General features: G+C 36.7%; 1 protein-coding gene across 1 annotated transcript in view; it reads right to left on the reverse strand.

Annotated features, from left to right (window-relative positions):
* Positions 1 to 10700, reverse strand: part of LOC117114804 (5'-3' exoribonuclease 2-like) — a 73311-nt gene extending 62611 nt beyond the window's left edge. Inside the window, exons 1-8 of the mRNA XM_033258493.1 lie at positions 10500 to 10700; positions 8664 to 8791; positions 7568 to 7741; positions 5910 to 6111; positions 3737 to 3809; positions 2719 to 2769; positions 1864 to 1881; positions 775 to 864 (exon numbers count right to left, since the gene is read on the reverse strand). Coding sequence (XP_033114384.1) covers positions 775 to 864; positions 1864 to 1881; positions 2719 to 2769; positions 3737 to 3809; positions 5910 to 6111; positions 7568 to 7741; positions 8664 to 8791; positions 10500 to 10574 — 811 coding nt within the window. The 5' untranslated portion in view covers positions 10575 to 10700. The remainder of the gene's footprint in view (positions 1 to 774; positions 865 to 1863; positions 1882 to 2718; positions 2770 to 3736; positions 3810 to 5909; positions 6112 to 7567; positions 7742 to 8663; positions 8792 to 10499) is intronic.
* Between the last annotated feature and the right edge of the window lie 428 nt (positions 10701 to 11128).

An 11128-nucleotide genomic window follows, 5' to 3' on the forward strand; every position in this document is an offset into this window, starting at 1 on the left:
GAGCCGCACTGCTTGTTCTTGTTACAAAAACTTTAAAAGCATCCAGCGTCGCCAGTTTTGAACGGACGTGCACACAATTTTGTACACATAAACTAGTGATGATTTTCAACAAAAGTTCATCGCCCTTTTTTAAGTTAGACCCAAGGGTTCCCTCTACACCTACAAAAAAACCCAAAAAACAGGGGTTTCAGCAAGGACTGGACTGGAGATGGCTAAAGGGGGAACCGGAAAGGGGGCCCCCAATTAAAATAACAATACTCTATGGGGTCCTGGAGTATGACCCTGTGAAATTTCTGTGTTCTAGACGCCCAAAAATAACCTCTGAGGCCTTTTGGCGATTAATTTTTTCTAATTCCTTTTCCTTTTTTTTGACTTTCCAAATGGGGGGGGGGCTGTCTCTTATACACATCTAGATGTGTATAAGAGTGGCCCCCCTTGGAACCGCGCCTGGCTATTACCACTAATAGGGCATGTCGCATGGATGGCGTGGTCGGTTAAGGATGTGTTCTAAAGAACTTAAGGTTGCGAGTTTGAATCCCGTCTTAGTATTCTCTTTCCAATTTAAAAAAACAAGCAAGCAAAACGATCCCATCGCCTACCATCCAGCAAAATAGGCTAGGCATATTCAAGTCTTTTTTATCTCATAAAAAAATATTGTTCATCGTAGTTGAAAAAAAAAATATGAAAAGGCCGAACATCAATTTCGTAAATTTTGGGTCGGTCAGGTGTGGCCAACGCAATTTTGTTTATTTGTCCTAAGCCTGCCCTTCTTACCAGTCTGTCCGCATATATCACATGCTCTTGGCTGGTTCGGTTTGAATTCCTCCCTGATGATTGTAAAATTTGGCTCGTGAGTTGCCAAACCTGAAAAAATATATTAATTTGAGATTATTCCATACACAGTAGTATAAAAAAAATTCCTTTAAATCTAACAATATGGAACAGTACTTTAACACTTACAGAATAGAGCTCTTGATTCTGCTCTGTAAAAATTATAATGAGGCTTATGGCAGACTTAAAAAGCGCCACCAATGGCCATTCAACATGATTCCATGGAGACAGCAATGCAGCAAGCATTTTGTGATAAAATGTTTTAAATATGTTTTTATTCAACTGTTAGGCACAAGGAACAAGGATATGCCAAACAGCAATTAAATCACTAACTCTTCAGAAGGCAAACCTACACACAAGATGCTCGACAGACTCATTATAAGCTTATACCCTGATCAGACTTCTGTACACCCTGTTGTGATCGGTTGCAATGTAATCGGTGGTAATCCAAAACAAATGTATTCAGACCAACACAAAGAAACTTTACATTCTAGGGCCTAGGCCTCCGCTGGCTAGGCCTATGTTGACTGACTTCTGTCAAACAGTGCCTGTGGAAATTCGTTGTGATCGGATTCCATGGTAATCGGGAGTTATAAAGGTTGTAGCACCCAATCGCAACGGGTAACAATTGCGACATCGTTTACTTATCGACTACTATTTGTGAGCTTTCACACACAATTTTACTTTGCGATTGGGTGCGACTGGCTGTCGCAACTGCTACAACAGATCGCAATGCGATGCTAGTCTGAATGGGGTATTAGGGGGCGGAGTTGTTTTGGGGATAAATGAGAAAAAAATCCTGTTGCCGCAAACAATAAACCCTCTCTCATTTACCCTATTGGCCTGACCCCCATTTTTCCCCTCAAATCTGATATTGCTTGTGTGCTTGCGGAATAAGCAGGAGTTAATGTATATTATTGCTTTAAATTTTTTTCTTTTTCCGATTGCATTCCTGCATTTTTGCCTTTTAATAGTATGCTTAAAAGTTTCATTCAGTCAATATTTTAATTGCATCATGGTAATCATACTTACCCAGCATAATCAGATCAGCTGAAATATAAAAAAGAAAGTGTAGATATTACTTTAAAAATAATATTAATAACAATTTAATTGCTACTTAAAAGATAATTTCTCAGATGCATGTATGTTATGAATATGTAATACTAGATAAATACTTCTATTGCTGCTAACTGGGTGGGGAGGGGGGAAGGAGGCTTAACCCCTTGTTTCCCCCCACCTCGCCCCGCTGCCGGCTCCCCTGGTTTGAAGCACCTACTGTTACTGCTATTACTATTGCTCATAATCCATTGTTAATAACTATTATATACACAGATTCTAGGCATCTGATTGGTTAATAGTTAATAACTTAACTATTACGTTGCTTGAATGATAGTTCAAATTCCTGGGAAAAAAGTACTATCATGTTAAATGATAGTACTTTAGAATCTCTAGGTTCCACTTATAATGTCGCTGTGTAATTTATTACATGCAGGGACGCGACATTTGCGACGCTGAGAGAGATTGCCCCTTTGACCACCTAGGCCTAAGAAGTAAGCTAAGGCCTACTTAGTGGGTATTCTTTTCATTACTTTTTTAGGCCTAGTAGAATCTATGTATGAGGTGTATAAAACAAATACTGACTGCTCTAGATTAGGGGAACGGTGAAATCTATAGCCCCTCGGTGATGTGGAGACTGTAGCCTACAGTTGCCACTTCACCTCGGGGCAATGGATTTCACCATTTCCCTCATGAGCAGTCAATATCTGTACATTATTGTTAGTACTATTTTACATTACTGCTCCTAGTGAATCTACCACTAAAATTTAATTGCAGAAATTCTGTTCAAGAAGTGCATTTCGATATTAAAGAAAATGATTTACAACTTACCATCTGCCCCACATAAACAATGATGAGTATTGGGATCATGGTCTGGATTAGCTACATTGGGTGAAGAAAAAGAATGTGAAATAAATTAAAATAGATCAATCAGTCAGCCGATCAATCAGTCAGCCAATCAATCAATCAATCAATCAATCAATTAATCAATCAATCAACCAACCACCCAGTAATTTATATTTATTACCCAAATTTTTAAATATTCAAAATTCTGAATCTTATTCGCCATTCCCGATTTATCCAGCTTTTGGGTGATCCCTTCACAAGATGCTCTACATAAACTAAGTCTCATTTTGAGGCTTAGGGAGTGGAGTTGATTTGGATTGTGAAAAAAAAAACAATCCTGTCCTGTAACACTGACAGGAATTGAACCTAGGACCCTGGGAATGGAAGGCAAGCATCTTAAGCACCAAGCTGTTAAACGCCACTTCATTTATATTTCTTAAAACACTCCTTCAGTAAAGAAATGTAGAAAATTCATTTGTACAACATATCAAAATGATATATTCCTCCACAGCATAGGCTTAGCCAGCGAGCCGTCTGGCAGTCTTTTGGAAGGCCTACAATTATTTAGGACGGCAACTTTTACTGAGACGGCTTGGCCTAATCGGTCGGCCTAGCCTAATTGGGCCTACAGTAGTAGTAGTCTTCCTTTAGCCAATTCTTTAAATTCTCCAAATCTAATGAATGTTACCTTAAACTAAAGCTGAATCAATACGTTTGATAAAAAAAAACATTTATTGATTGAATGTACATTGTTTTCGTATCAATATTCGGTGGGGATTCCAAAAGATCCCGCCCATTGGCTCAGTGCCACACCCACTGGCTTCCATTTTGGGCGGTCTATTTTATTTTTTTGGCTAAACCCCTGCTCCACAGCCTTACTTTCACAGGTATGTTTTCACTTTGATTCTCTAAGGCCTACAAAGTGATTTAAGGTTCTTTCAACGCAAGGCACTACCGATGATATTATTTGAGGATATAGTTCATATGTGAGTTGAGCACTTACGTCTTTGCCTTCGTATATAATCCATGATTTTGTGCTCTCCCTCTCCAGGGGCATTGGCATCTGACAAAATAACCTAGAACGAAAAAGCATAATAAAATCACCTTCACATGTAGTGTCATTTTATCTTGTAATTATTTTGTTAAAATGTAATCACTGAATTAAAAAATATTGATTGATTGATTATTTGATTCATTTCCTGGGGCCTGTTTCTAAGCAACTTTAATAATTATTTTAAATATACAGAAACATATTCTAAAAGTTGGGATAATAGGAAAATAGGAATTGATTGGATTTATTCAGTGTAAACACCAAGGATAACCCACAAAGTCTAAAGAACACTGATTTCCAGTGGGGGCCTTCTGGTGGTTATTGGGCAGTACACAGGGAGACAATTCATGATGATTATATAAGTAATGTTGAAATACTAAATCCCGACATGATGGTTTGCATTTCGATACTTGGAGTATATACTATCCAATTCCCTACTCTTTTCCGAAGAGTGTACTGTGTGTACACTGGACCAACGGCTTAACCCTTACGCTGCCATCTTCACATAAATGCGAACACCGCACAGTTGGTGTGCATGCCAGTTTCGCATAAAGGCAAATAGGCACAGTCAGGCAATGCCAACTTCGCATAAATGCGAATTAGTAAAGGTCTTCCAAAAAACGACCATAGAGCGGCTGTTTTAACAGTAACAAAAATAGTTTTTACTGGATATGAAAGCTAATGAATTTCTGCACATTTTGATGTGAAACTTGCCGGGGGTTGTTTAGAAATTTGAGTTTTTGCAAGAAAATATTATATTTTAGTTATTAACTAAAAGATAAATAAAATGCAGAAATAAAAGCATATACTGTATATACAAAACAACTAAATGCTAAGTAATTGTTTTTAGATTTATATTTTCATAACCTCAATAGTTTAAGAATTATTGAGCAAATAATATACACTATCAAAAATAAGCATTACGGTGATTTGTTAAATAATTAGCTGGCATAGGGGATTAGAGGTAATGTTATCAGCTGGCGCCTTGTTGACTGAATAAGAAAACAGCTGGCAGCGTAAGGGTTAAATGTCTCATCTGAAATATGATGTGCTATTGTAACTTGCATTTCAACCCTCCAGCTTCAATACAAGGAGAGGCAGCGATGGCAATTGAACCGGGGGACCAGATATCTCCACGGTTCAGTGCACACACAGTGGCTACCATTAGATTAGCCGACTGAGCTAAGCTGCACTCGCAGATGGGATTAAAATAGAATAATCCCTCAAATATCCAAATGGGATTAAAATAGAATAATATCTAAATATGGTACTTTTTTGATTGATTCATTTATATTTGGCACAAAAAACCTCTCATTAATTGCATTAACAATCATACATAAATGTTAAAATAAAAGATACATAATCAATGACAGTGCATTTGAACAATTGTTTTGTACAAAAGGCCTAACATTTAAGGATAGTTATTAGAATTTTCAAATATGTGAGTATGCAATCGTAAAAATGATGGGCGAATCATTAAAATTGGACATTTCAAGCCTGTTATTTAGGATAAAAATACAGCATTCCTGGAGTCATGATAAACATGATTTTGAGTAATTGCCTTCCAAAGTTATTTTTGCATACATTGTTTAATGGATTTAACTACCGAAATAACTTTAAATAAATTGTTGACCACTTCGAGAACTAAGACTTTCTGACGTGATTAATTATATATTATACCGCAGATTTATAGTGATATTTGGTTAGGCCAGAGTTGACTTTCATATTTTATACAGCTCATTGATCATTACTAGCCTGTGCAGCAATTCAGCCAATTCGCCACAACATGCCCCATTTGTCCTTGAGGGGAAGCATGAGTTACATAAATACAAAAATGAAATAAGTAAAACAGAAATGATCCATAACTAATGGCTACACAAATAATTGTTTATAAATAGATTATTAAAATAATTTTTTTTATAAAGATATAATATTTTTGTAACAATTTAAGCTGTGTACACCTGCTCATTGTAAATGTATCATTTTGTAAATGTATTTTTATACCTGAACAGATAAAGAAAAATATATAAAACATAAAAAAATATTGCTTGACGTAAATTTCTAGACGTATTTACGTCAAGCAATATTTTTTTATGTTTTGTACATTTTTTTTGTAAATACGTACCTTAAGATCTTTCCAGCCTGGATGATTGTTCAGTCTATCTGTGACATAGTATCGGAGGCACTCAGCCAAATATGCCATGAACTCCGTGCCGGGTGTAATGCAGTTACTATCGAAATGCTCTGTTGCTGCCTTCTCCGGGGGAACTTCCCCTCCCCGTTCTATTATCTCACGTCTGATTTTCTTTATGCTCTCACGCTTTTCTCTATAAAAACAAACGAAATACAGCCATTATACTTATTTATTTATTGCACATCCAACAGTGTAAACACCAATAACAGGACGGAAATATAAAATATACAGTAAAAAACTTACACAATATAAGTAAAAAGCCAAAATTATTACAATAAAGATTATTTTAAAAACTTGCAAAAGACTTAAACTTAGAAAAACTACATTTTGGAGGGAAATTACATTAAGGCATTGACCTTTTCAATAAACCGCAGTAACCCATAGAATACACATACCACCGACCTGTGCCTGAATACATTAATACATTCACGGAACTTACGGGCAATTCCATTTTTTTCTTTAAATCTGGAGGGGTAAGATTCAGAGTTTATTATGTATCATTGCACTAAATTTTATGGTCCATTCATTTACTTTTTTGCATAATTCTACTAAAAAACACAGAGACAAGCAAACAGGGATGATTACATAACTTCCTTGGCAGAGGTAATACAAACAGAAAAATACATAGAGTTTTAGCTAATTACTGTGAAAACTATTAATTCCAGCTCACAATAAAAAATGTTGGTAGCAAAATTGCAGACCATGTGCTCCAGCTACTTACTTACAGATACTGTAGAAGAAAATGGTAATTCATATAATACCGTAAAACATTGAAAAGAACCACAGTGGGTTTCATCTTCAAAAGAAGCCTATCTCCTAAAAAAGAAGCCAGACCTCATTTAAGTCTGAGAAGCACTTAAATGGCCTTCTTAGAATGAAGTGCTATACATTTAAAAAAAAAGCCAATACTATCTTGAAAATAATAATAATTATTATTATTTTCAAGATAGTATTGGCTTTTTTTTTAAATTGTAAATGAAAATCAAAGAAGCCAAAATAACCTATAATATACACATCTTTAATTTATATTTAATGTGATTTAATGTCAGTTTAATCTTATTCCCTGATGCAGATTGATGCAATCTAGGAGTTACCTCACAAAATATATTCCGTATCACAAACAAACCTCTGACGTCGTTAGTGGTGGGCCGGACATGGAGTCCATACTAGGCTAGATCTAGGCTTCACGGGAAGCCCAGTCTAAAAATTACCTCACAAAATATATTCTGCATCACAAACCTCTGATGTTAAGGGTGGGCTAGACCTGGAGTAAATACTAGGCTAGATCTAGGCTTCATGGGAAGTCCAGTCTAGCAATTGCCCCACAAAATATATTCTGCATTTTAATACAAACCTCTGATGTTAGGGGTGTCTCTACACAAGAACTACAGTACATTTGCTCATTGCTCATACAGCAAAAAAATATACAATAGTTCCTCAGGTATACAAGCCCACCTCCCATAAACACAAAATTGGGCATAAAGAAGGGGGTGGTCTAGTACCCGAGGTGGACTTACACATGAAGAACTACGGTACAAATATTTATGCATAACACGACATCAACTGCAACACATTAATTTCGGACTCACCTGCTCTCCTTAGATGCTCTGAATCTCCGAGATCTTTGCTGGTTCATCTTGGCCCGCGGCGCTACGCCATCGATGGCCATGTACAGAAGCTTCCTCGGCCGGACAATACTCATGAGGCGGTCAATGTATTCAAAGATGAGGACCATCATTTCATCCTCATTCTTAGGTGCTGGTCTGAAATGGAAACAGAAGGAAGGAAAGCAGATTAACGAGTTGGCAGCCAGCGACATGTATACTCGTCCCACAGGGTGTTGCTGAGGGCGACAGGGATGATCAAACTCGTCAAAATCGGGGTAACATTCTGGCGTTTATTACTTCTTTGTTCTTGAGTGGCACAAGTGGGGACACCTTTTGAACGTATATCAACCTAAGCAAAAAATGGACGAGAAAAAAAACTTGCATTTTGCATAGTCAATAAAAAGTCACATTGCCGCCAACGAGTTTACTCGTCCCCTAATATTTTTCCACCAATTTCTTAAACTCATCATTTTGATTATATGACTAGATTATGCGTCTGTGAAAAAGAATGGAAACAGGTTTCTCTCTATAATTTTCCACAGAAAACTAAACAACGTTCCTCACACTTATTAATAATGTTCTTATTTAACTTCAATTTGCTTTCTATTCAATAAAGACAAGGTAAATTGAAATTATGCCTTGCTTCGATAACTTTGTGTAGTGGGTTGTTTTCTTGCTTATTAAGAGGTCCTGCTACTATTTAACAGTTCTTAATTCAACCAAATTAGTATAGGTCTGAATTACAGTAAGGCCATCCTGAACAACTACTGACATAAGCAAATGTTTCAGCCTCATCCAGATGATCACAATTTATTTGAAAAAAAACCTGTCATGCCCAAATATGGTCATGATGACATCCTCATCAAGACTATACATTTGCATAAAACAGTTTTTTGTCAAAGAAAATTTGATAAGTGGCCAGAGCTTTAAGGAATAATGCTGGTTTAAAAGCTAGACACAATAACGACACGATAGCGACACAATAAAAATGCGCTTAGTGTTGAAGAGAATATAAACAACGCGATGATAATATGTCATTGCCGTGTCGTTTTTTTTTTCCGTGTAGTTTCATACTTACTTATTTTCCGGGTGACAACACGGATGAATGATGCCGTTCATATCCAGATACAAATTATCAAATTCCACGTTATTTGGGTTAGGCTGCGACAAATCCACTGGAATCTTCACATCGTTCACTTCTTTTCCCTACATTATGGCGATAATTATAAGGTTAAACTGTGACTGAAAATGAATCTGGATACAGTAGGTACCATTATTTGCATGTTCAATAGTACAGTGCTTTATCAGCAGCTAACAATGACAGTAATTTCAATGACGATCTATTTAGCCTGCCGCCAGTCAACGAGGGATAGCATTGCCTTCCAAAATCACTTGTTGTATCAATTTTAGTTTTTTTTCCCTCTAATTAAAGACCCCTCCAATTAAAGACCACCTTCAATTAGAGACCACTTTTCTGTGATCCCAACTTACAAATGTCTTTTATATCTTTATTATTCTAGAGACAAAACTGCTAATGACTATGGAAACTATGCAGTGTTCTCCCGAAGCCGTCTTAGCCGTCAATTTTACCGGTAACAATAACCAACCAACCAGTAAAAATGTTGAGTTTGTAAAATAAAAAAAACTATTGATTAGGCTTAGGTAGTCCAGGCTGGCCCTCTTAATAAATTAACATCATTCCAGTCTATATCTACACTATGAATATGTGTTGTTGTGTCTTCAAGTCATTTAACCCAACTAAAAAGGGGTAACGTACCTAACATTGTGCGCATTGCAATTTTTTATGGACAAATTTACCAGTAAAAATTTTTCAGTTGGGAGAACACTGCTATGGTCCCAAAAGTGGTCTTTAATTGGAGGGAGACATGCCTATTGGTCCACTTTGTTGTACCGTACTGTGTTCTGCATAGATTTTGGTATAGACGTAGGATCAAAAAGCTTTGTGCAAATTGGACTAAAATACTAGATGTGCAGTGTGTCCAAGTTGTTTGAATAAAAAAAAAAATGTATTCATCTGAGCAGTTTCAATTGAATTGAGGCATTTGTAAAGAATAGGAAAGAGAGATGGTGAATACTGAGGCGCTATACGTCAGAATGTGTAAGTTGCTGCAAAAAATGTTCCTTGCTGAATAATGGTTTGATGAAAGTTGTATCAACTTGGACAATAGAATTGTTTGTAAAAATTATACATTTTGCATCTGGCAATAAGATAAAAAATGTTGATTGGTATATAGGCCAGGCCCAGGGCAATGAATTAACTGAATTTTGGAACTTGTTTGATTAGCAGTTGAAGGCCTAACTTTCTGCAAAAAATCTGTGGAGATATTGGCACACTTAATTCCATGCCTTCTGCATGGAGGATATTCCCTGCGCAGGCCATACTGTACGGTGTGGTCCACCTGTGACCTGTGATGAAATAATTTAATTTAAATATGAAAAACCTCAAAATATTTCAAATCCAATTAAGCGGGCCTAGGTCCTAGGCCTAGTACTGTAGCTAGGCTTGTGTAGGCCTAGTAGGAGGCCTAGCCTAGCGAATACCAGCCTAGCTAGGCCTAGGCTCAGCAGCAAATAAATTGTAATTTCAGTGTTTTCTTTAAAAAAAAACAAAAAAAAAAAAACATTTTAACTTCCAATAAAATATTAAAACATAGCATAGCTAGGGGCTAAGGGCTTATATCAAAGTAGTAGTATTGCCTAGGCCTAGGGCAAGCCTAATAACTGTCGACCAAGCTAGGAGTTGTAGGCCCAAGCTAGCCAGGCCAGCCAGGGCCAACTTGTTAGGCTCTGGCTAGCAAAGCGTGTTAAAGCTAAAGTCTGGAAAGAGAGAGACAGAGGCCTGGGACTCTGCTGAGCTAGCTAGCTGAGTTTCAAATTGTACTTGTATTCGTACCTTTTCTTCAACACAGTGCACAATAATTGATGGATATTTTTTGCTCAGCCATCTGAAAAAGGCTGGAACTCCCATTGTAAATCTTCAGTATAGACACAAAGATGTAAATTTGAAGGTACGCAATGAGCAAAAAAAAAAACAGCAATCAAAATTTTCAAGCCTGCTCGAATCTCTAAACACGCTTTCCGGCTATTGGCTATCGACACGGTCATTCCACGATCCAGATGTTGTCTATCGGCACAGTGACCGTGCGTGCAAAATACAGTAGTCTTTCATTTATTTGTGTGAAAAACTATTAGATAACACCTTTCCTGTATTCTTTTGCATAGACCTTTAATAGCCAAAGGTAAAAAAATATACATTGAAGTATGTTGTTTAAAAAAAAAGGGGATAGAGCACGTGTACATTTTGCCAAGTTTATAATATTATAAATACAATTTTTTATGTTAACAGCGAACGTTTTCGGGCATTGACTATCAACTTGATGAAGGTCAACGGACAGAAAAACGTGTCACAAAACTTTTTGACAAACACATGCAGTGCTATTGAGTATTAATTGACTTCATATTAAGATCTTATTAGTTCATGAACTATACGGTATACAACCTATTTTCATATCAGCTGGGGTA

This window comes from Anneissia japonica, unplaced genomic scaffold (genome assembly GCF_011630105.1).
Source record: "Anneissia japonica isolate Jap-2015-1 unplaced genomic scaffold, ASM1163010v1 scaffold251325_len469956_cov165, whole genome shotgun sequence".
In the NCBI taxonomy this organism is placed as follows: domain Eukaryota; kingdom Metazoa; phylum Echinodermata; class Crinoidea; order Comatulida; family Comatulidae; genus Anneissia; species Anneissia japonica.